At 37.4% G+C, this 26,609-nt stretch overlaps 3 protein-coding genes across 4 annotated transcripts; 1 reads left to right on the forward strand and 2 right to left on the reverse strand.

Moving 5' to 3' along the window:
- Window positions 1–75: 75 nt before the first annotated feature.
- On the reverse strand, window positions 76–2,482 carry LOC127796686 (uncharacterized). Its single transcript, XM_052328970.1, has one exon. It carries the CDS (start codon window positions 2,225–2,227, stop codon window positions 188–190), a length of 2,040 nt encoding a protein of 679 aa, XP_052184930.1. The 5' UTR covers window positions 2,228–2,482; the 3' UTR covers window positions 76–187.
- Window positions 2,483–14,552: 12,070 nt separating this feature from the next.
- On the forward strand, window positions 14,553–15,377 carry LOC127797843 (uncharacterized). Its single transcript, XM_052331002.1, has one exon. It carries the CDS (start codon window positions 14,700–14,702, stop codon window positions 15,246–15,248), a length of 549 nt encoding a protein of 182 aa, XP_052186962.1. The 5' UTR covers window positions 14,553–14,699; the 3' UTR covers window positions 15,249–15,377.
- Window positions 15,378–19,951: 4,574 nt separating this feature from the next.
- LOC127796251 (probable boron transporter 2) lies at window positions 19,952–24,793 on the reverse strand. Of its 2 annotated transcripts, none has more exons than XM_052328302.1 (12): window positions 24,170–24,793; window positions 23,936–24,018; window positions 23,461–23,653; window positions 23,199–23,337; window positions 22,783–22,948; window positions 22,519–22,685; window positions 22,237–22,410; window positions 22,042–22,137; window positions 21,777–21,914; window positions 21,194–21,513; window positions 20,834–21,101; window positions 19,952–20,732 (listed from the first exon to the last, which is right to left on the reverse strand). In XM_052328302.1, the coding sequence occupies exons 1-12, from the start codon at window positions 24,271–24,273 to the stop codon at window positions 20,418–20,420; spliced, it is 2,163 nt and encodes a 720-aa protein (XP_052184262.1). In that variant the 5' UTR covers window positions 24,274–24,793; the 3' UTR covers window positions 19,952–20,417. The 2 variants fall into 2 exon arrangements, with proteins under 2 accessions (XP_052184262.1, XP_052184263.1); XM_052328303.1 differs by having other exon boundaries at window positions 19,952–20,729; window positions 24,170–24,792.
- Between the last annotated feature and the right edge of the window lie 1,816 nt (window positions 24,794–26,609).

The raw sequence follows: 26,609 nt of genomic DNA on the forward strand, positions 1-26,609 counted from the left end.
ATAATTCGGTTGGAATAGGCGAGGTATTTAACTACCGTGGGCGAGGGAAGGGGGATATTGCAGCTACCAATTTAGAATAAGAAGCTCGCGTTTTATTATTCATTTGATCCACAATATTAGAGAAAAGGGGGGGGGGGGGGGGGGGGGGGGGGTGCCTCCGGCTACCGCCGGCCGGTGGTGCTAATAATCAAACGTCGCAACGTAACCAGAGCGGCTCGTCAAATTCACCCCTGAGCTTGTCGCCTGCAGCAGCTCCTTCTCCCCTCTGCCCCTGGGGTTGGTGCCAAGCTGGTGAGCCGTTCTCGTACCCATTGCAAGTCAGCCTCTGCAGCCCACTCCCATCCAATTTCACCGCGTACAAGTCCCCGTATGGTTGGAACTGATTCGGCATCGCCACTGGCTCCGATGTCACTCCCCCAATGTTGGCCGTCAACAGAAGCCACTCCCCGTCTGGACTGAAGCACACATGGTTGATCCTCTCCCTATTCAATTCTCCGGACTCCCATCCCTCCACTTCAATTCTCCGGACGCCCCCCGATTCCGGATGAATCACATATATGCTGAACGCTTCAATGTTGTCTGGGTTGTGCCTGTTCGAAGAAAATGCGATCAGCTTCCCGTCCGGAGACCAGCTAGGCATGGTGTCAATCCATGGCCCCTCCGTCAACTGACGGATCATCCCCCCACTCTTCTCAAATTCCCCATTCACGGCGTCAATTATGTACAGGTTCTTGTGCCCCGAACGTCCCGACCTGAACACGATATACTTTCCATCGGGCGAGCACGAAGGGAATGCGTTGTTACCTGTGTCTTCTCTGGTGAGGATCTTTACGTCGACCGGGATATCCTCCCGATCGTCGGAGAGGTCACTGGAATCGAATGATATCCGCCCGATTTGGACCGAAGCTTTAATCGAGTCGAAGATCGGCCCGAGCGAGGTGAAAATCACGTTTTCCTCTGTGGGGCTCCAGGAATTGCAGAAAGCTATTCGCTCTTTGAGCAACGTCCATCTCTTTGAACCATCCGATTTGACGATTCTCAGACCAGAATTCGAATCGAAGTCCTGATTGAACGCCACCAAATCACCATTTGGAGAGAAGGAGGGGAAAGCCCCGTTGAGCCTCACCATTCGGAGTTGTTTTATGGGCGACGTCACGTAGCTGATGTGCGGAATTATGGAATCGCCTGGGGCCGACTCGCCTCGGAATCTGTGATAGCCAAGGAAACCTGAATCCGACGAAACGAAGGGATTATAGTGATGAAAGTTTGGGTTTAGCAACTCAGTCACTGGCCAGAACTTCTGGGACTGCAAATCATAAATCTCAATGTGACGGAATTTCTTATCTCGCCGGCGGGTGGCTACGGCAATTCGGGATTCGTCGTGCATAGCCGCAGGGGTTAAACAGTGGAGACCCGGCGGGGTGACTCGGGTAGGGGCGGTTGGCATGGTGCCGGAGATTCCGAGATCTTCCGGGAGATCGACACGGAAAACGCTCCACCATCCGTCGTCAGCTTGGCGGTGGAAGTAAATGGTGGAGTCTCCGGACCAAGTGGGCCAACCGCCGTGCTGACAGACGATCGTGCGCTTAGCGGGGTCGGAGTCCGGGAAGACGACGATATCGGTGAGAAGATCACGAAATTCACCACCCCAAGTACGAGATCCGTAAGATGCGACGGCGATGAGCTTGCCGGATGGAGAAATAGCCGGAGAGTAATCAACGCAACCGTAAGGCGTAAGCCGGACTAGGGGGGGCTCCTCATTGTCGTGAAGAAGGGGGGCTGCGTAAAGAGCAGACCAGGATTTGAAGGGTTTGTCGGGAGGTTCGTGGGCGGAAATGAAATAAAGTCGGCCGTTTTGAAGGAGGGGACGGTCGAGGAATAGGCTTTGTGGGGGAGACGGCAGTTGCAATTGGGATTCGGCGAATCCAGTCGCAGTTGCACGGCGAGATAAGTAGATACGGGGTGAACCGCTTCTCTCAGATACATAGACAATGGCTGGGAAGTCGTCGTCGTCGTCATCGCCGCCGTTGGCTACAAACTGACCGTTGAAGTTGATGGAAACTCCGTCGGTGACGCGGTGCTCCTCCTCGTCGTCGCCTTGGTAGAGATGATGATGAGAAGAAGAGGGGATTTTGAGGGAGAATATGTCGAATCCATAGTGCAATGCGCCGAGGGTGGTGAATATGATTGTTCCTTTGATGAGCTTCTCCTCGTTCTCAGCCTCCATGATATCTCTCACTTGTCACAATAATTGGAAAGCGGACATCAAGAAGGGGTTGGGGTTGGGGTTAGGGTTGGGTGGGGCTTTTTCCTTATTGCGCTGTATGTGTGTGTGTGTGTTGGGGTTGTCGGGTCCGTCCCAGCTATCGCTATGTTTGGGCAGGTATTGACGTTGTCAAAGTGATTGGGCGTGTAGCATTATCCAATCCTCATTTGATGATAATGATCGGATAATATCCACCCCACAATGTAATATAGCTATAAATGCATACACCAAACCGTCATACACCTATCGGTTCCCGACCCCATCCAATCCCGGCCCGTCTCGTCTCAGCCACCCTACCAAATGGACCCTTCAAATGGATGATGAATAATAATTGATTTATTAATTAATCTCATTCGTTCTTATCTCGTCGATTTGTGTGCTATGCGTTACCTCTCCTCCTCCGATTACTGCTGCCTGCCAGTGCCAGTGCCAGTGCCAGTGCCAGTTGGCCCAATTTCTTGTTTCCTTGTTACTTTGGACCACTGAGCCCTGCCTGCCTTCCCTTGGGCAGGCTGTCGGCCCATTCCTTTCGACGCATGCTGGGCCGGGCCTTGATATATCCCTACCAGGTACCAGCAGCAATTCAACCCGGCCCACTAGCTATCTTGTATTTGGTGCATGCATTTTTTAAATAATAAAGGTTTGATTTGGGTGGATTTTCTTATATAATAATATGGAGGAATAGCCAGCCTGTGTTTTGGATGTGTAAAATATTTTTAAAAAGATTATATATAAAATAATTATTTTAAAAAATGAAAACACAAAATGATTTTGTGAATTTGGTTATCTAATAAAATATATATATATATATATGATATGGTACAGTAGGAGTTGGTGGTTGTTTATTCTATTCTATTCTATTCTTTTCTTTTCTTTTCTTTACTACCACCCACCCTTCATTTGTTCTTCTGCTGCCCTCTTTGATTTCAGCAGAAGTCAGTGGGGGATTGATACTCCACTCCACACCTTCAATGGAATGGACTGCTGCGTGTAGTGTCAAAGATCGATTTGGATAATAATAATAATATAAATAAATGAAAGCAACTCCACAATTTCAATGGAATGGAATGGACTGACTGCTGTGCGTAGGTGTCAATACAAGAGGAATTCATTTATAACAACATATAATAAGGAAAGATATACATACAAGAGGCAGAGGGAGGTTGGTTAATTAATTAATTAGCTTGGGGTTGGGAGTGGTCTCCATGCTCGCACTCTTTTAGTCTTAATAGCCACAACTCAATTAGGTGAATGCCTGCCTGCCTATCACTCTGATTCATTATTATTATTATTATTATTATTATGGAATTTGGTTTTTGGGCCGGCCCACCCACAGAGGTCGAAGATGAATGGGTTTTGGTTTTGAGAAAAATTAGACTGGATTTAATTAAATTTCTATCTATGTTGCTTTGTTTGATGTGCCATCCAAATGCAAGCTTTTTTGAAGCTGAGAGCAACTGAGGTTATTAACAATTATACATTTTACACATTCATGTGTCACGCTTTTGTAATGTTTTTGTTTTAATTTTTTTATTATTATTATTATTATTATTATTATTATTATACAAGTAAAATAGCATCATCATTTCATTACCCACTATCAGTGGCGGCTGTTCTCCCCCCCCCCCCCCCCCCCCCACACACACAGTCCACCAAAGAATTAAGGGCACTTTGATTGAAATTATTTTTTTATAAGAAATGTCACATCAATAAAAAAAAATTCATACTTATATGTTTGATTGCTCAACATTTTCCATGAAAATGTTTGATTACTTAACATTTTTCATGAAGAATTTTCATGGTACAATACAATTTGTTTTGACCAATTTTTCATAGAAAATTACAATTAGGGGGAGATGGGAATTATTTTCTATGGTATTGGAAAATGTTTTCCTTTTCCATCTTTTTCCAATCAAACACATCTTAAGGGAATTAATTAAGAGGCTATTTGGCTTATCCCTTTTTAAGATGGCGTTTAACTTTTTCTACTTAAAAATTATCTAAAAGTTTAAATCTGTCTAGCATTTATGTAGTTATGTGCATACTTAAAAAATTCGTGATTTTCATGATATTTTCGTAAATTAAGGATACCAATATAGATAGGGGGTGTAATTTCTTGCCAAAGTCAAAATATCCTAAAAATATTCGTGATATTTTCGTAAAATATCCTTTCCAGGAACTTGTAGTATAAATTTTACAAAATATCGAGGAAATATCCGTAAAATATTTAAAAAATATCGATTAAATTTTCATAAATAAAAAGTGAAATTTACATTTTTCAAATAAGAATTTTTTAAGCCTTTATCAAATAAATAAAATAATTTTTCAACCCACATGAAAAATTTCATTTTCATTAAGAATTTCATTATTCATATTCCATTTTAATTGTCAAGAATTTCATTATTCATATTCCATTTTAATAGTTAAGCATCTGATGATTGAATATGAAACTTAAAATAAGAGACACAGAGGCTGCAGAGGATAAGGTTGCAAAAACAGAGTATTTGGATCTTTTAAACATTTTGGTTGAACTAAGAGAAGAGGATGAGAATCAACTATTTTAATGGATTCGTCTACTAGACCTTGATGATAATGAAGGTAACCCCAATTCCCAAATTGCTACAAGTGCTCGTGAATATGGAATCAATGTTGACCAGGTGTTATCAGAAGAGGTTACGAGTAGTAGTGAAGGTGACCCATAGGATATGGAAATGCGAGGAAATGTGCGTAGGTCCAAAACTAACTTTCATCTAGATGATCATATTGATGGAATTGACAATGAAGACACTGGTAACATCTCAATATGAGGAGAGGTGCGTAGGTTCACAATTAGCTTCAATCAAAATGATCATATTGATGGAATTCATAATGAAAACAATGGTGTTGATGATGGTGATAATAGTGATGGCGACGACGATGATAATGGAGGAAATAATTATGCTTTTACTAAAAAAATGATACTGATACAAGTTTGTCATTGAACTTATTTACTTGTGAAGAATAATGCACTCATTACACACGGGATGAAGACCATGGGTGTAAAGTTGGGGGTCCCGACATAGGGGCTATTGGTAAGGATTATATAAGGAGAATCCATCACATGCAGTTAGGGATGTTATCATCCAATGAAGATAACATTTCAACCACTTTTGAATCTATGACTTTAGGGACTAATGATGATGGCCATACAGGTTTTGGGATCCCTTACACATAATTTCCTATATATAGACAAATGATAGAAAGAAATCAAGAAGATTATTCATGGTATGTTCGTGATTATATTCAAAACCATTCAAATTTTATGTCATGGTATCAGTATTGTATAAATCTAGATGCTGGTCACACCATGTATGAACCACTTAGAACTTCATTTTAGTATTAAAATTTGCATGACTTGTGTGATGCAAATTAATTGAAAAGTTTTAATGGAAGGTTTTTAATTTTTTATATAGCTTATCTATATATTATATCCATATTTATACCTTTGAATTGTTACTTGTTAGATATAATATTATTTTTGGTTGTAGAAATGATTATCTTAACATTACTAAAAGTTTCATTCAAAAATATTATATTTTTAACTAAATTTTCATACTTTTCATAAATTTTACGTCAATATCTGTTGATATCGATATTTCTGTCAAATCATAGTACTGATATTTCCGTTGATATCGATATTTTCAACATTATGCGTTTGATTTGAAAAAAGCTAATAAGTTATCAGAATTTAACAAAAAGACTCAAATGAATATTTTGCTGAATAATATAAATAAAATTCATAAAAATACTAATTGTTAATAAAAATAAATTATAAATTGATATCCAAATAATAACATTTTTACCATTAGATATTGATAAATTATATATAATTATTAAAAATAAGTTAAATATATATGTTATATTTAGACAGAGATGGAGGTGATGGCAACGTATAGAGATGGAGAAGGCGGCAATGGAGGTAATGATGATGAATAGAGATAAAGGAGGCGACGATGATGGGGATAGGGCTAGAGGTGGCGGCTGCCATAGAGAAGATGGAGGCGGCAGTGACAGAAAGAGGCTGGTAAGAGACGACAATAGAAAAGAGGTAGATGAATGAAGGAGAGTGATAATGTTGAAAATATAGTAGTTGTTTAAGAGCAAAATTGTAATGTAGTTGGTCAAATAAATAAGGTATGGACAACGTTTTGAGAAAAGTTAAGGGGGAGTTTTTCTAAAACACTGTCAAAAAGTATTTAAGCACGACAGCGTTTAAATTTTTTAATTTTTAATAATATATAACTAAATAAACTATACAATATTTAAACTCCATTAACAATTTATAAGTGGTCAAATCAGAGTCTAAAACACTCTTCTATCATGAGTTGTTGTTGATATATCAAATTGACTTTTGTATTAAAAATTGGGGGTGTGCAATCGATTATAACGGAACTAACAGAGTCATCTAAACTAATCGAAACCAAACTAACTGAATTTTGAGCTGCTGTAACCGAATCTAAATTCTTATAAAAAAAATCAAACCGAACCTAATAAAAGATGTATGGGTTGTTGATTTGATTCGATTTTTCGATTAATAATACTAAAAAAAAATTAAATTGAATAAACAAAATTCTTGAAAAAAATAACTGAATCAAATCTAACAACCAAACCAAATTGAATAACCGAAAATCTTAAGGGAAATAACCCAACCAAACTGCTACTGGTGAAAAATCGAACCAAATCAACAAGTTTGGTCGGTTCGATTTGGTTAATTTGGTTTATCTGAACTCTTACTCATCCCTATTATAAATATTTTACATTTTTCAGTCAAAAGATTTGAGAAAATTATGCTATGCTATTATTAGTATTAGTATTAGTAATACTATAATGGGGTGTTTCGTATAAGAGAAGTTTTTAAATTCCTGTGATTTATGATTTCTAAAAATACTCTTGAAAATATTTAATTCTCAAAATTTATGTAATTTTATATTTGGTTAACTTTAAACTATCTAAGGAATGTTAGGTATTTTTTTCTAGGAATCTTATATTCTTATATTTGTTTTAAGAGAAATTATATTTGCACCCATTTTTTTTGCTCTTTGCAACCATCTTTTATAGTTACAACAATTATTTTCCAAAAAGTACCCTTTAGTGTACACACCATCATCATTGGCGGTCGCCCATCATCGCGTCATTCCCATCAATGACCGCGACAAACACAGTTGCCTATCATCACACTCGAACTTGGGGTTTCGATACGATGATGGACAGCCGCATTTGTCACGACCACGTTCCTTATGGCCACCAACATATGTGATGATGGATGGCAACGTTTGTCGCAGCTGCTTGTGGGTATGACGTGGTTGCCGATGATGATAGTGTGTGCGAAAAGTGTGGGATGATCGTGTACACTAAGGGTATTTTTGAAAAATAATTATTGCAAGTGTAGAAGGTAGTTGTAGAGAGCAAAAAATATGGGTGCAAATAGAATTTCCCTTGATTTAAATGCAACATTGCTAAGAATCCATGTTATTTTTTTTCAAATTACCCTTATTTAATTCTTTATTTAAAAATGATAAAAAAAATTTAGCATATAAAATATTGGATCACACAACCTCTATAAAAGTAAAAAAATGTCATTTTTTTATGCATTATATATATATGTGTATATATATACATAATATATATATTTGTACGAATATGCACTTTAATTATTTTTAAAAAATTTTATATACAAAGCATTCAGCTCTAGACTTCAGTTTGCTGAGAGATTTTTTTTTGTGAGCAACAATGAAAGAAGTTGCGAGGGCTGCGGTGTGTGAGGAGCATAACAAAAAGAAGTTATGGTAAAAATAATCGTGAAAGAATTATGAGATTATAAAAGAGTAATGGGTATTTTAATTTTTTATTTATTAAAATTTTTTCACTCATGAGAATTTAAGATTCCTAAACCCCATAATTTTTTTTTTATGAAAAAATTAATTAAAAATAAATTTTGAAAATATTATTTTTTAAAAAATTATACTAAATATGAGGATGTAAATTCTTTAACCTAACATTTACAAGAATTTAAAAATTCCTTCCGTATGAAATGGCCCTAATAGTATGAAAAGGTAATTGATTTGAAAAAAGAGTTGGTTGTTACGTGGAAACTTCCTGGGGGGGGGGGGACAAGGCAACGGACCATGTGTTACGTGACTCCACGGACGCTGGGGTCTCCCGTCTCACGTCACCCTGCCTTCGTCACACCATCACCTCATGCTTCGTGCCGCTGCTTCCTACCCAACCAAACTTGAGATTCTTTTCTTCTCTATATATAACACACAATAAATAAAACCAATCGCCTCTTCAAAATATCCTCAGCTTTTTATTGGTTATATATATATATATATATTATTCCCTCTTATTTGATTTAAAACTTATCCTGCTACTACATGATGGTGACAAATTTAAAAAAAATATATATATATAACTTTTGGGCCTCCCCAAATTAAACAATTAAATATTAACAAATGAAATGCATTGACTTTGAATTTTTGGTTCGTTGCGTTATATATAAGACTCATATTATTGGTACATTATTTAGGTATATTTTCAATTATATAATATATATAAATAATAAAAATATCTCTTGTCTCTCACCATCTTTAGTGATAGATATTTTAGACATTTTAACATTATTATATAATTTAAAGTGTACGATAAAAATACCCCTCGTGCTTCACTGCGCCTCACCACCTTTAGTAAGGAATATTTTAAATATTTTAATATTATTATGTAGCCTAAAATATATATAATGATATACTAATAGTATTTTGGGTGTTAATAATATTTGATTAATTATGAAAACACGTGTGTGTGACGTGAATACTAGTAGTCATTAAAACTGTTATATGTATTTTTCGTACTACTCCTTATGAGTTGGACTCAGTCTAATGGGCCGGGCCAATCGCCAGGATCTTAGAAGGTCCACACAACATTGTCAAAGAAAGTTCATACACCACCGAAATATCCGAAACTCGTAAAGCGAGCTCCTTGCGAGCTTTTAGCAAAGCTCCTAGCGAGCTCTCAACAATCGACATAATGAGCTCTCAATAAAACTCCCAATTCGCTGGACCTATCAGTTCGTTGGCCTAAAAAAAAAGAACATCCTCCTCACATAGATGACAAAACTGCTGAACAACCAAAACTAGAGCTCACTTACCTTATCTGAAACGGACCAGATACCGCCACTCTGGAAGAATAATAAGACATGCAAGGAGAATAATCAGATACCGCCACTCTAGAAGAATAATCAGAGTACGGTCGTGGAGTAGATATCGTTCTAATCGAGCCGCGTAAAAATTGCTCATGTTCACTTATATTTGAGATCTTTATTTTTTTCTTCTTTGCATTTTCGAATTCACTCACCGCGGTCCAAAACGAATTACGATCAACTAAAATCGAACGCCGACAAAAACTAAATTAGTTTTGTACTAATAATAACTTGGAAAAAGAAAGTAATTAAGATAGATATATAGATAGATAGAGAAGGGGGGCGTTTTTTTGTGTCAAAATGGGGTTTAATTGGTCGACGAAGTTTCCAAGCAATGATCAACGCGATGCGCATGGCCCGGTTACGAATCAGCACAATATATCTTTATTATACGGATAATAAAAATGAAAAAAAAGGACGACGGACTTGCGAATCCTGTTGAGCAAAGAGAGAGAGAGAGAGAGGCGCTTGGCATGGTAATAACGTGGAACTGACCTACCCCCACCCCGGTCCCCTACCCCTGCTTTATGCCTATTAATATGGTCTTCTCTTGGGTCAATGGACAAACATATATAAATTGCCACCAATCATATCAAAATGAAAATGAATTATGCACATATATATATATATAGTGTCTGCTTGGCGCTTGCAGCTTAATTGTATCAATACATGTATTTTCCTTTGTTTTAATCCATGTACGGGGATGGGCCGGGTGGGGTAAAAGCAACGAAATTTAAGAAGCTGCGGTGCTCTTTCCTTCCTCCCTGGATCTCGCTCTGGCTCTGGCTCTGGCTCTCTCTCACCAACACGCTATGGAAGCTGGCGGGGATGCTGCGGGCAGCAGCAAGAGAAAGATTTGCCACGGCCGCCCTACTGCAGGTTATGATCATGTCGACGATGACGATGATGTTGATGAGGAGAAGAAGATGGAAATTTTCTGTGCCCTTATTAGTACCACTCGCGATCATATACTCAACAATATTAATGTTAATGGCAGCTCCTCTGCACAACTTCTGATCCAAAGCGGCTGGGCGGCGGCCCCCAATAACAAGAAGATGAAGACGGCCATCGACGTCGACCCAGACTCCTGCAATAACATGTACAAGGCGCCGGCTAATATTATCAATTATCATCATAAAGCAGCAGCAGCTGCTGCTGCTGCTGCTGCCGCCGCCGCCTGGCAACCCTCGTTCCAGCACGAAGATTTCATCAAAGTCGACGGCGACGATAAGAATATTCAGTCCGCTTCCTGCAGATCAACCAGAAGCCCACGCGCGGACATGAGCATGATCATGACGTCGACAAGGCCTCCTCCTGCCGTTGCTGCCGCTGCTGCTGTCGCTTCTCCTCGTCCTCTTATGATGATCAAACAACCAAACGGCGACAATAAATTAGCCGATCATCATCATCATCCCAAAGACGCTTTAGATCTTAAGCTCTCCCTCTAATTATATATCTGGTTGATCGGTCCAGTATTAATTATTTGCAATTGCATCTCCACGTACGAAGCATATATATATATATATATATATGTACGTATGTATGTACTATTGCAGCATGTACATACGTAGTTGCTTAATTGATCTCATTGTTGGAATTAATTATCTAATGGCGAATCCATTAAATTCTTGAATCCTCATGATGAATTCGCAGAGTCTATATAACATTTGACAGATTAATTATATAATAATTAATTAATTGTAATTGACTCATTCTCGTAACGAAATTGTTTAAGTCAGGCAAGATGAGAAATGTTCAACGCGAGCAAGAGATCAAAACTCTTCTAATTATATGCTTCCTTCCTATTTTAAACCAAACACAGATGGACATACAAAAGTAGTCAATATACACATAACTTACTAATTATTATAATATTTGATACTGAACCATAGAATTAAATTGGTATTTTTCTTACGAGGTTTTGGGGATAACTAAGAAATGGACTCACAATTAGTAATAAATATTTTACCCAACCCTTTGTACAGTTTTTAGTTTTATATATACGCACAATTAATATGATTATTAATGTTGTTAGATTTAACAATATAATTGTTTTCAGATTCTTCTCGTCAGTTGTTTTCAAATTGTGAGTTTTGTGTTTTCTAATGAGACCCAAGATTATGAAAATTTTTTCAAGTGAGTTTTATCTTCATAGACTTTAGCCCAAAATTGAAGAATCCAAGTCCGTTACCACTTTTAGACAGTCCATTTTGAAAGTCGGGCCACAAGTCTTAAACCCACTTTGGAGGAAAAATGGTCCTCAACCCATTTGCTGAAATGGAAAAAGCCCACTGGGTTTAGCCCTAAAGCCCGCATATATAAGGCCTATTTTGTGCGGCCCTCTCTTGATTTTTTCCCTTTCTCGGCCGAACCCTAGTCTCTCCTCTTCTTTCTCCTTGCTTGGCTGATTGCTTCCTTCGTGGTATCTTTTTGTGGTTGATCTTCCATGGCTTTGTTTCTATCTCAGTCTGATACTTCTTTCCATGTTGAGAGGCTGCATCTTTCCTTGATTGATCTTGGCAAATTTGTTGTCGATGCGCATGCCCTATTTAGGGGATTTCGATCATTCATTATCGGTAAGCTTTCTCTCTTTACTTTATGCTTTCTACCCTCCGTCTTTGTGACCAATCTACCTTCTGTGGTAACCTATTATGTGTGGCTTTGATCATTTGGGTGAGAGAGAGAAGGTTTCGTTGAGTTCGATCGAGAGTTGTTGGGGTTTTCTGGGCTTATGGTTTGGGGCTTTGTTGTGGCTTGTGGTTGCTATTCGGTGGCGTTACTAAAGTAGTGAACGATTTTTTCAAATCTGAGCCTTGGAGCAGTCTTTGTAATTGTCATTGTTTTCAAAACAAAGAGTTTTTCTTTTTGTTTTTTGTATTATTAGTTTTTGTTAAATCTAATTCAATTTAATTGCACACTAATCCATTTGTTTTGTAGTTGATATTTCTCAACACAAATAATAATGTGGGATGATGAGCCCACGGGAGGTGAGGCAAGGCTCAAGAGGCAACCACTCCCAAAACTTTTGTCTTTTGCAACTTGCTTTTGGTAGCTTTGGTATGTAAAGTGGTCCTAACTGTGTGTATTCTCTAATTAATTAACTCCATTTAAATTTAAAATGAAAATAAGTACCCAAAAAAAAAGAGATATAAATACAAAGTCCATTTAAAAACTTATCAAAACAAGCAAACATATATATATATATATACATGTGTGTGTAGGGTTGGGTTAATTAATTAATTGGGGACATTTACATATGTTAGCTGGTGGTTTGCTTGCTGCGTCAATTTTATGTTAGCTGGTGGTTTGCTTTCTGCGTCAATTTTAGGTGTGGATGACTAAGCAAGCCCTAAGCAACAACCAAAAGCTTGGTGCTTGACTTCAAAAACAATTACAAAAAAAAAAGAAGCAGTAGCTTGAGCTTGGTATGCCGTTTTAAGAAGGTAGATAGGTTAAGGACAATTAATTAACTCGCACGTATTTATTACTGTGGAAAATGTTTACACTTGATGGGACACTTTGGGTTTTTTGGTCATGCTGTTAAGGGTTAGAAGGAAAATGGGCTTGACTTGGGTTTAAAATTAAATTAAATTAAATGCTTTCCTTCCGAAGAAAAGGCCGACATGGATGGGATGGGCCTGATTTCTAAGACGAGGCCGAATTTAAATAAAATAAAAATACCCAAAGCAATGGGTCAACGGATTCAAGCCCACATGGACAAAGAAGGCAAAGAGGGCCAGTGTGCTGGTTTGTTAACGATAATTATTATTAGTTTTTTGACTTTGAATCTATCAATTAGGGGGACTCGTCGTCTCGTCATGGTGGTGGACTCAGAACTCAGGACTGAGGAGGCAACATGTAAAACGTCGAAGTGTAATCCTCAATTTTCAAACATATATAATAATAATCTACCAAACCCACCCCTACCTATTAGTATTAGTGTTAGTATCATCATCGCCCCGCCCGGCCCCTCATTAGTTTGTTTCATAGTGGTCCTGCATGCAGACTCAAATCATATTTGTTTTTTAAGTCAGGCGGGTTTGATAATTCGGTTTGATTTAATTGGAGTGTGTTCCAAGCTTCTCCATCCATAAATGCTGCTGGTGGGGTGGTTCCATTTTTGGTATATATATATATATTTCTTTTGTTGATATTTATGTCACTTTTACTATATAAAGTGGAGTAAAAGTAAACTCATACATAATAATAATAATAAGAAATATACATGTCTTTTAAATATTGCAACATCTCTATAGAGATTATTAGGAGAGTCAAATAAAAATTTAACTTTAGATTAAGATGAGTTTGGTTAAATCGAATTAAGCCATACCCAAATTTAAATATTTTAAAATGCGTGTTACATTTAAAAAATTCAAAATTGATATTTTCGTAATTTTATCTGACCCAAGATTTCTTCGATTTTTTTTTTTCAAGTCTTTTTAAATTAGGAAAAAGGTGAAATGTTAACGCCAATCAGAGCAGGATATAATATTTTACAAAGTAATAAAGACGTAATAATTAAATTTACGACTAAAACTAAAAACCATTGCTTTGGTTTGGTTTGGTTACGTAGGTGGGTGGGGGGCGGTTGTTTGTCAGTAGTCGTACGTTGTCAGGCATGGAAACTGCAGGTGACGTCCGCATAGAACGTCAGCGCTAACAGAGAGAGCACACGCACGCACTGACGCGGGAGGCGTGACCGCAACCTTAAGCCACCGACCACAACAATAAGTAAACCACAACGAGTTGTTGATGAGTTGAATTGAAAGCTTGCAAGCGGTGAAAGTACCGCCGCAGCTCCAAATCCCAAACCTCAAAACCTAAAACGTAACGTCACCGCATATATATATATATATTTATGTATGAGTAGAGAGAGAGAGAGAGAGAGGGGGGAGATGAAATGACGGAAACACCCCCCGGGCCCCAAGGATATTTGTGTCTTTTGAAACCACCCTCTATCTACATTCATAAATATATATATATATATATATATATTGTTGCCGGCTCTTCCCCGTGGGCGCCACAAACATTCCAGACAGACAGACACCGTTGCGCGTGCCCACGTTTTCTACGCAGTAGTATTAAGTTGACACACACGCATATCTATCTATCTATCTATCTATCTATATATACATAAGGTGGGCGGTGGGAGCATTCATCTGATTCGGAATTCGGGCAAAGTAAGTAATAAAAATTAAGATGGAGAATGGTAGGCCGGGGGAGAGAGGTGATCATCATCATCAGCAGCAGCGGATGGAGGAAGAAGAAGAAGAAGAAGAAGAAGAAGAAAAGGTGGACAAGTTCTTTGCCCTCATCAGAAGCTATAAGGAGGCCCGAGACCGCCGCAGGGAGGAAGTGCAGCAGCAAGAAGAGTTGGAGGAGATGATGAAGAATGAGAAGAAGAAGAAGACAAGGAAGAGAAAAGCAGATCTGCATCCTCTTCCTCCTCCTCCTCGCATACAACAGTCCAACATTAATTCCTACTCCGCTTGGGTTCCCAGGTTTGAATGGGAAGATTTCAGTCAAGCGGCGCCGCAGCAGCAGCTGCAGCTCCATTTCACCACAAGGTCTCCTGCTGATCCTGCTCCTGCTGCTGCTCCTGTTCCTGCTTATCGTCAGAATCAGAATCAGAGGATCATGGACGGTCCCCTCATTAATTTCGGATCATCAAGCCACCGCTCCAATTCCAAAGATGCTGATGAGCGGGAGGACAATCAAAGCGGCTTGGACCTTAATCTCACCTTGTAGTTACCTACCTCCTCACTACCTAGTTGTTGTTTCTATAGATTTGAATCACAAAAAACAGAGAAGCAATTACATCGTGTTTTATTTATTTATATATATATATATATATATGAATTTGTTATTCAAATTTAATTTGATCTTGTAAATTAATTAATTAATTAATTAATTAATTAGGTACATTCTGCAATCACGAGTATGTTTGAGTGCTTGAATTAATAATTATTACAATTATTATTATAGGAGGTGGGTTGGAGTGTATGAGTAGAAAGAGAAAGAGAAAGAGAAAGGGAAAGAGGGGTTGGGTGGGTGGATCTCGATTCAATTTGCAATTAATTGCATTGATTATTACACAAGGATAATGCTACATGAACAACTCTCTTATACAATTTGTTTGAGAATCTTAATTTATCATTATATTTTAATAATTAAAATATTATGATAAATTAAATTTAAAAAACCAAATTATTTTACTCTCTCTTTCTTTTTTTTTATTATCTTTTTTACTTTCTCTCTCTTAAAGCCATCATTGCAGCAAGCACAGTTTGTTGTGACCCCCTAACCCAAGTACCACCGTCGACCCCTCATCGCCACGAGCATCGCACCGCCTTACCCCCACCACTGGCCACAGACCCCGCCGCCCCCTGCCCCCACATTGCCACTCAGACAGCCATCGCCCCCCCTCGCCAGTCGCGAGCAACCACCACACCCCTACCCAATCGCACCCACGACGCCCCCACCCAATCACACCCACCACCGACATGATTGGGTCTCTCTTTCCAATGCGTCTCCATCTTTCTCTCCACTGCATATTCTCCATCTCCGGTCATTCGGTGCTCATTCCTGCAGTCATCGAACCTCTACTAGCAGTGGCATCAACATGCATTTACTCCATCTCTAATCGTCGTCGTCTACGTTGCCAGTGACTTTGAAGACGAAGGAGTCACCGACGAGCTCGAAGATGAAGGAAATCAGTCGCCAACAAGCTAGTCTACGTTGGTGGCCGGTGGTTGGTGCTCGATGCTCAATGTCTCATTCTCTCTCTCTCTCTCCCGACGATTACTCCACTATCTGCCTCCACTGTTATCTAAATATAAATATACACTAACTAAATATATATATTACACAAAAGATTTACATATGTATAAATATATACAAGTTAAGTATATATATTAGACAAAAGATTTACATATATATAAATATATACAAATATGTTATTTAAATATAATTATAAACTAAAACGTATTGTACAAAATTATCTATCTAGACCAAATTAAACTTATTTTATTACTTTTAAAAATTTTGGCTTGTAACCTGTTGTAACTTTTAAGAATATAGTTCGGGTTGCTATTTTTAAATAATTATTTTGTAGTTTAATTTGTTCTATTTTTTAAATTATAAAATAAAAATCAAATTATAAATTATAATATTTATTTTTAAAAAAAAGATATATTCATATATCCAACACAATACAATTATATTTCTTCTCTTTATCATTCATACAAAATATAAAATTTTATGTATTTTGTAATTATTTTATCTATAAATAATTATGTATATTTTTATGTTATTATTTATTTATATTACTTGAGTTGAAAGATAAAAAACTGTATGTAAAGTTATACAAAATCTTAATATTATATTTCACAAAAGTTAAAAATTATATTTGAAGTTAAACAAAATCATAATATCATATCTCAAGTTTATGCAAGCAATATAAATAGATAAGAAAATAAATAATAACATAAGAATATATTTTAACTCGGTATAAAGGAGAGGGAGGCAATTTCAACGACGACGGAGACAGTTTCAACGATGATGATGACGATGATGACAATTGCATGGGTGATGAACGGTGGCAACTACAATGATGAAGGTCCGGTCACGCACCACGCAATGGAGGTTTAGCCAGCTGCGGATAAGAATAAGAACGAGAGAGAGAGAGTACACCGGCAATAAAGAAGGCTTGGTATCTAAGTAGGTGAGAGAGAGAGAGAGAATGAGAAAGAAGGCTTGGTATCTAAGTAGGTGAGAGAGATAGAGAGAATGAGAAAGAAGGCTTGGTAGAGAGCAATGGAAATAGGGTAGAGGGCAACAAGAGTGAAAGTGTGGGAGAGAGTGAAAGAGAGCGAGCTAGTAGAGAGCGAGGGCTCCGTCAATCTTAGATTTGGTGGGTGACGAAAATGGTGAGAGTGAAAGAGAGAGTGAGAGAGTTAGAGTCAAAGAGTGATGGTTGTTATGATAAAGAGCGAGTCAGGGTAAGAGTTGATTTGGTGGAGAGCTATTTTGTAATGTATATTGAGGACGAATTTATAATTTCATTAAGGATTGTCAAACCTTTTATTCATGTAGCATTATCCATTACATAAACCCATCATGCCAATTCAAATTGAATTCAGGTCAGGGAAGGGATTGTGGATGGAGCTTGTTCAAGATTATATTATACGAAAGCATCTTATAGGTGTTGTTTTCTTATTTTCGAAACGTTTTAGAAACGTTTCTTATTCTCGTTTCGAATTCTATTTATATTTATTTTTTTAAAAAAATATCTATTTTCATGTGTCCGTGCAGCATAAGTTCCGGACATTAGGCCAAACACATTCATAACAATATATATATACATATGTATACAGAATTTCTAAATTTCAGCATGGAGCGAGAGAGAGAGAGAGAGAGCGAGCGAGGCTGGGACTTGGAGTGGGACAAGGACAAGGCGCCGCATATCAATACAATACATATTCAATTTCTTCATAGAAAATAAAAATACACAACTTTGCTAGTCATAAAAGCAATATTCAATTTCAGGTTTTTTGGGCCAACTTCCCAGTGCCCAGCATCTACTACTACAGTAGAGAGAGACTGCACTGCACTGCACTGCGCGCAGTGGTCCATATCTTTTTAATTTAGTTTGGAGATGGGTTAAGAAATAACAGATATTCCCAATTCTATTAGTTTGGGTTTCTGGCTCACCTCCATATCTCTTTAATTGGGTCATCCATCAATATGGATTTGGACGGATGGATCCAATAAGCTTGAACTACTACTCCCAACCAAGTCTTTTTTAACTCTCATAAAAAGAGCATATCAAATTAATTTCTTTTATTTTATTCTTTTTATCTGAGAACTCTTATGTGATCATCTTATTTTAATTTTCTATCTATTTTTTTAGTTAGGGGACATTAATTGTCATTTAAACACTACTTTCCATATACTTGCCTCTGTTAATTTCCTTTTTTTGTTTAATTATTTTCAATATTTGAATGATATATATATATATATAACGTTTAACTTAATTATTATGGCCTAACCTACCCTAATCAGATTCTATTTTGATTGAGCTAGTTTTGGGTGGCTCAATGTTAATTTGGAAAAGAATATTAAGTATTGTGTGGAGTGGAGTGGAGTGGAGTGGAGGGGAGGTCCTTAATGTGTTTTGGTTTGTTGGGCTGCTGCTGCTGCAGATGAAGACGACTTAGTCACTCACTGATTGATCGGTGGTGGTGGTGTTGTTGTTGTTGTTGGCGGTGGTGGTGAGAATCAAATCAAATCAAATCAAATCAAAAAAGCAACAATGACAGAAATAGGTAAATGTTCATCCGTGCATGAATATGAATAAATGGTAGCAAGCAAGTAGCAACCACATTTAATTTAATTGCTAATAGTATTGAAACTGTATGCGGTAATGATTAAAGAAAGAAGGGACGGGTGGGTGAGGAGTGAGGAGGCACTCCAGCCTCTTCTTCTTCTTCTTCTTCTTCTGGTTCTTCTTTCTTCTTGGCCTCCTGCCCTGCGCCATTATCACCACCATCATGGCAGGCCCCAAACCAAAGGTCAATGCTTCCCCCTCACCCCTTTCTCCATTTAATTTGTGGCCACTAATTTCCTATTTCTTTTTACTTTTCTAAAACTATCATTTAAATAATTAATTTTAACATTTATGATCATCTTTTTACGTTAATGATGATATATGCATCCACCCTCCTCACAATCATCAATCAAACTTTACTTCTTTATTAATATTTATAAAAGCCAAAACCATATTTTCTCACCAAAAGTCTATCATCAATTTTAAATTTAACCTATTAAATATTTAATTTTTATAATTTATACCTCTTGATTACTTAATTATCTAATTAGTATTGAATATGTAATAGATCGATGTGAACAATGACTAAATATTCGATCAAAAAAGATCAAAACACATATATGCACAAATTGATACTCACATACATATACACACTTATATATATGTACGCACTTATATACATAGATACTGTAGGTCGTTGGTTGAAGTAAAGAGGACAAGAAAGGATGGATTGATCGAGGTCTCCAATCGAAAAAAGAAACAAGTGGGTTGGTTGCAACTTGTGAGTCATCAATAAAAGCAAAGAGAAAAAGGAATGGTGGATCCATCATAGATAGCAAGTTGGAGTAAAGAAAAAGAGGTCAAGATTTGTCAAGATAGCGATAGTTAGTGGGAGATTCAATTCTTCTATTTAGATTGATGAGAGACAAGACGACATCCAGAGACTAAAAGAAAGGGGGAGAGAATGATTGATTCAATCACTTCTTATTCTATTCTTTTTTTTCTTCTATTTTTTTTTAGTTTACTTGGTGTGTAATTCAGAGGGTGCACGCTATCATCTCCATCTACATCTCCATCTTCATCCTAGATGAACCAAAGTTACTTTACTTGTAGAGAGATGGAATTGATGGAAGTATTAATTATATAATCTTAATCTTAAAGAGTAATAATTAACATCAGAGTACAGACGGCCATTGTTTTCAAGTAACCAGCAGTAACTCCTATGCGATGGCCTCTCTTACCCACCCACCCTGAGGCCAAGGCAAAGTCTTCTTGCTCCTGAAGTTCCACAAGTAAGCAATGATAATTTACTGTGCAAATAACAACGTTCATCCATCAAGCTAAGGCTACTGTTTATGATACAAGAACAACCCAGTACTATGCTGCGACGGAAGATGAGTTTTTTACATCACTACCACTAGTGCCCAACCCAGACGACATATATATATATATATAATACAAGTCAACTCAAAACTAGTTTATTGCACAAATTACATTACAATTTTGATCCATCACACACACACACACACACATAAATATATAATCTGAAATCGAACAAAGTGGATATCTTTCATATTCATGAGTCTCTTTTACCGGCCGGCCGGGGGGCTTGTCCCCAGGTTAGAATGCCTTGGAGTTGGGCTGACATGCTGCTCTCTTCTCATCGACCGAGGGCTTGCCTCCCCTCTCAATTCACTTATGCGAGGACTGGTATACGCTCTATCTGACGACGAGAAGCGTGGGCTCTGCAAGGTCTTGGGATCTCTCACCGGCGTTTCAGCACTCGAGCTTGTCACCTTTGGGCTGCAAATACGCCTTATCTCACCCCGGCTTCTCGTAATCATTTCGTCTAAAATCTCTCCATCCTCTGCAAAGGGCGCTCTCGTGCCTAGTTCGGCCTCCTGCTTCAATTCAATCCCCTCCAAAGTTATATAAACTTCTTCATTTTATTGTGTTTTAACTTAAAATTTCCATAGATTTGGATAAGAAATTAAGAGAGTCTTACAGTAGCAAGGCTGAACGGCAAAGCCGGGGCCTCTTCATACTCTGCTGCATCTAAATCCTGAAGGAATGCTCCTTTGAAAAACATGGGCATAAAGTATTGCCTTACGGGGACCAAAAGCATAATCATCAGGGGGAACAGAAGCCCCGCTATAGGAACCCACGTGATCCCAAAACAGATGAGCAAGTAGGTCGTCTGGAACATTGTAAACATTGCAATCGCCTTGAATGGCACGGTTTCCACAAAGGTGGCATGGTACTCCTCAAGAACCCTGCACCCAGTTATAATTAGTTAATGAGTTGAGGATGTGGAAGTAGAACATTAAAAACACAACTGCAAGTCAAAAGCGGCGGCATTACTTACTTGTATCTTCTACTCGGAGCAGTAAACAGTAACAGTATCCTCTCCCAGAACTGGTTGCCCGGTAAGCTTTCGATTGCCATAAACGCAAAATACCCCCAGAGGACTGATGTTGGAATCATTTTTAGGACAGGCATTGCAGCAACACATCCTCCAACCATTGCAGCCTGAAGCAAGTTACTGAGACGTTGTTCCTTGACCTCAACCGGCAATAGATCATCAATCTCCTTTTCGACGTCGAAAACTGTCTCATCAACCGGAGCATTGATGTTCCCCATGCTTGAAGCCGCTTGAACTGTTGACTCTTTTAATTCATTTAGCCCCTGCTCAAAGATTGTCACCCAGTTCAGATCTTGCATGCTTGGGCTAAACCCATAATTAGTAGAGCTGGGAATGACCATTCATTCATCTATATACAAAACGTCGGGCCATTTCAAACTACAGCAAGAATACTCACATGTTTCTTTTTTATTCTTTATTTTTACTTTTTCTATTATGTTAATGCACAATTCCCCCTGTTTTCCAGCTAATGGCAGCATCTATGTACAATTAATGCACATAAGAATAATTATGTTTGCAAACATACTCGAGCTGAAGACTGCTGGTAGATGAGAGGGGTCTGCATTTGTTGATAGGCTTCTTGCATATTCCCATACAGTTGTCCCAAGCTCGAGTTCTTTCCCATACTTTGGCGTGCTGTGGCAACCAATCGATTACGAAGCAACTGCACAATGAGGTGTTATTCTCAGTGAATCATAATTGGATTAAGTAAATGAAGCTTTTCCACAGCTATGCACAAACTATTTGATAATGAAATTACATGCTTCACCGACAGATTTTGGGCTAATTACCTGATGTTTAAGAGTGGCTAGACTCTTTGTGTGCATGGGAGATTGCGGGATCACACCATTCGATGGAGGGATTCCGATCAGGCCACACATCAAAGTCTGCCATCGAAGAGCAGGAATTTTAATGTTTCATTCTAAGATAACAACACTCATAATATTAGTTAATAAATTAATTTTAGAAAGCAAGGATTTGCATACCAAGAAACCCAAAAGAAGTAAGTCATAATGGAAAGAAGGCGGCTTTCTCAGATTGAATTCCTTCTGCTGAGCAAGTTGAGACGCCACGCTGTGGTCAAAGTAGTAGAGTACGGCAATCATCGTTGCAGGAATAAAAGCCCCAAGAATATACAGAATGGGAACATCGAGCATGTCCTGCCAATTTAAGTTAAAACTAATCATCAATTTACTTACTAGTAAACTACACACTGCCTAAAGAAAACAAGCCACTTCTGCGGTGAAAAGACAACTTGATTAACATGCCTTAATAACCGTCCAATTCTCGTATGCACCAGGTGACCATGGATTTGGGCTCATGAGACGCCGTGGGATTCCTTTAGGAACACTTCCATCTGGAATATAAGAAACGGCAGTCCAGACTAGAACCATAAGAGGCACACCGTAGTCTGCTGTGAGGCTTCTAAGCCAACCTGCAGTAGAGATATGCTTACAATTTAATTGAAGGACAATTAAGCCTGTGTTCTACATTCATTCGGCAAACCTGAAATTTTGTTTCGACATACTTACCAGACCCATAACGCCATGACCTTGCCTTTCGGCTTCTTAATGCAGTTAGCAGAAGACCAAACGAAAGAACCAAAGCGAACATCCCATTAGCAAATCTCCATGAAGGTATGAACTCAATTGATTTTGGGTTTTCTCGTTTTGGTATGCGAAACTCGTCCACGAGTCCCTAGACCAAATCAAGAAGAGAAAAAATAAATTGTTGGAAATAAAATTTGGCGTTTAGAAGTAGTGCTAATAGTTGAATATAGTTAACATGTCGAGATATCCAGAGACAATCAACTGTATATTCATGAGCTGAAAATTTTAAGCCATGCCTTTCCCATATAGCTAGGTATGTTTGTCATGAGGTTCAAGATTAGCATTCATAATATAAAGGTTAGAAAAGGTACGTTATTGCTCGAATTGTTCCTATGTACCTTTATTGCTTGCTGCATGAACAGCATGGCGATGAGCAAACCAAATAGTTCTCCTGCCAGACGTGTAAATCTGTTGATAATGGAACAAGCTCCTAGGATGGCCAATAAGAACAGCAAGATTGAAGTCCATACACACACCCTGGAAGATCAAATAATCATGTCGTCCAAATTTATTAAGTAGTCAACACAAGCTTACAGAAAAAAATTGCTAGTAAACAAAGCACTATCAACTGATAATTGGAAAATAGAAGAGAAAGCTGACCATCCAGTCCATGCAAGAAACAGATTGCGACCCAAATCTGCTCTCTCTTTGGCAAAGTTGAACATGAATGTGTACATTATCACGGTGGGCTCTGCAACTCCTAAGATCAGCAAGGGTTGACCTCCAATGATAGAGTGAATAATCCCACAAACTGCCGTGGATGCTAAGGTTTGAACAGCTGTTAAAACTCCATCTGCAAGAGCCAGGCCCAGGTGGTGGAACATATCAAGTAAAACCTCCTAGTTTGTAGCAATTTAATCTGGTACTGATATTATCATGTATTATTGTATTTTGTTCTTTTATTCTCCTCGTTGACGACTTCTTTTATATATATATATATGTAACGTTCATTAAATATTAACAGCCGTGACCCACCCATCTTTGAAGCTTTTGACATCTACCCAAAAGATAGAGAAGAACTAATTATGGCAGATAATTAGCAATGAGAAGTGTCAAGTTTATTCTTGGTACGTACCAGTATTTCTCTCAAGTTGCTCCCCAAATGAAATGACAGGGATTGCTGAGGCAAAGAATATGTATGTGGTAGGAGCCAAGATCCTGAAAACATAAAATTGTGCCACCGCCAACTTATATGAAATTTACCCAGATCAATAGCAAGGAGTAGAACAAGGGCGAAAAACGAAAGAAAAACTTTTGGTGCTAAAACAGATTTCAGCATACACACACATATATACGCGCGCGCGCATACCTGAAGCCTGCTCTGAAGCCTCCAGTCCAGTCTTGCTTGTAACACAGCAACCTTCCTTTGATGTCAGTTCTGATTCCTCGAAAAGGCACAAATGTCTCTTCCATGATTGACAACTGGCCTGGGCAATATTACTGTCTTCTTTATTCTTGAATGGGCGGGAGGGCGGGAGGGCTCTCGGGAAGAAACAAATTAAGATGATCAAACACTCATCAGGAATAGGGTTAGCAAAGCCATTGGCCTTTGTCTGCAACAAATGACATTTGCATTGAAATAAAGAAAGACTAGAGAGCTTTTACTGGAGCAGATTTCCCAAGGAAATTGCATGATTTGGTACTCTAAAAAAGGGTTGCAGCTCGGAAAGAATAAAAATATGGGGCTGCATCTTGGCACTTAAAAGTCAAGATCGACGGTGAGAGCATTCAAGAAAGAAAATGTGGGATACCCAGATGATGAATGAATATAAGCAAGCAGACAGATGCGATGTTCGAAACAATGTTTCGAGACTTGAACAGGAAATACTACATGATCTAGTTCCAAGAGAGGAGAGTCAAAAAAAGAACAAAAGGCAATCGAATTTCAGAGAGAGTATGATGATCAACCAAACCTTGCGACTGCCAACAATGTAAAGGTAATGGCGCAAATAAATAAGGATAGAAAAAGATAGATTTGTTGCAGTGAACAGACAGCGAGAGAGCAATGCGGGTCAAAAGGGAATGAATTGGACTTCGCTGTCACACTGCTCACAACCTCCTCTACTTTGTTATAAAATATTTTGCCATGTACGTACGCGATCTTGAACATGATCGTATCGTATCGATCATGAGATACATACATACAAGAATAATTATATATATTACTAAGAACTGCTTAAGAATAAAGTAAACTGCTTGCTTATGATATATATTTATATATATATATGTAGGAATTAGAATGTTAATTAACTCAAACAAAAGTATAATCATATTTTTAATTATCTTTCTATATTTTGCCCCTTCCTTTCCCAAACATTATTAAAACCCATTCAATGTCATCAGATAACCTAAAATCATATATAAATATATCAGAAAGTACGTACGTAGTTTGTCAAATTATAAAAAAAAACTATAAAAATCACATCTTTCTTATAATTAAATGCTAAAATTTAATTATTTACACCTTTTGGGTTAATTATAACAATGTATAGCATAATCCACAATGATGAATATGTGGGATGAAGAACTGTCAGATATAATGTTTATTCAAATATATATATATATATATATTGTCTACATTCCTACAATATACACAGTTTCTTTTATTAACTTGAGCAATACAGAAGCCTCCCCCCACACCCTTAATTAACGATACAAGTAATTGCTTTGTGGGACTCTAATAGTTTAATTAAGTGACCAAGTGATCGTAATAATTTGCGACTTGCTTGGTGCTGACCAGTAGAAATTATTGGAGGGTGAGCATCAAGATGAAATATATTAAATTATAAAATTATTGAGCTTTTTCCTGCTCCTTTAATTTGTTTTATATATAAATAATAAAAAAATAAATAATTCTATTGGATGTAATGAATGAAAGGACTCACAATGATTGAAAGTGTAAAACTTTAGATCTAAGTGAAAGGTATGGGTTCTAATTTATAATGCTTAAATTATCAGAAAAAATTCTAAATTTTGTTCTATATATCCATTAAATAATTATATAATGAAGTTTATTTTTATTAAAGTTATACTTAATTTTTTATAAACGTAACAAGTTTAATTAACTATTGCTTGCCAGCCAACTCATATATCTATATAATTAATTAACCCCTAATTAAGTGGTAATATAAACCTAATTAACCAATGCTAGCTAGCTCTTAAGTTGTGATTAAAGCCTTCACCCTCCCCAGGTTTGTTCTAATTAATTAGGGAGTTGCCAAAAGATTCGAGGAGGAGGAAAACACACTTTAATTAGCTTTCATAATGGCAGATACGTACATGATGTGATTAACATAATATTCTTGGATGAGAATATACTTTAGCTTTCACTATGGTATGATGTGATTGGACAGTTTTAATAGAATATAACACTAATAATGATTGTAGTGTTTAATAACCTCAAAATTTAAACACCATTCTCTTCTTAATTATTAATTAATCAAGCTTTCCAGCTCCATAACAAAAGTCAAAAAAACAACAACAACAAAAAAAAAACCCCCTTTGCTTTTCCTTTTCCAAGAAATTAAATTTGCAAGTGCTCTTTCTCTTTCTTTTTTTTTCTTTTTTCTTTAAGTTCAAATCTATTTTTTTATCTTTATACTTTCACATTTTTTTCTTCGTGTAACCACTCAAATTTTTTGTTATCTCAATTATATATATGAATCTGTATTTTTGATTCAATTTAACTCTTATATTTTGATTTTTTTTATATGTTTAACTCAATTTTTTTATTATTTCGATTACATATT

The sequence above is a fragment of the Diospyros lotus genome, chromosome 3, assembly GCF_014633365.1.
Source record: "Diospyros lotus cultivar Yz01 chromosome 3, ASM1463336v1, whole genome shotgun sequence".
In the NCBI taxonomy this organism is placed as follows: Eukaryota; Viridiplantae; Streptophyta; class Magnoliopsida; order Ericales; family Ebenaceae; genus Diospyros; species Diospyros lotus.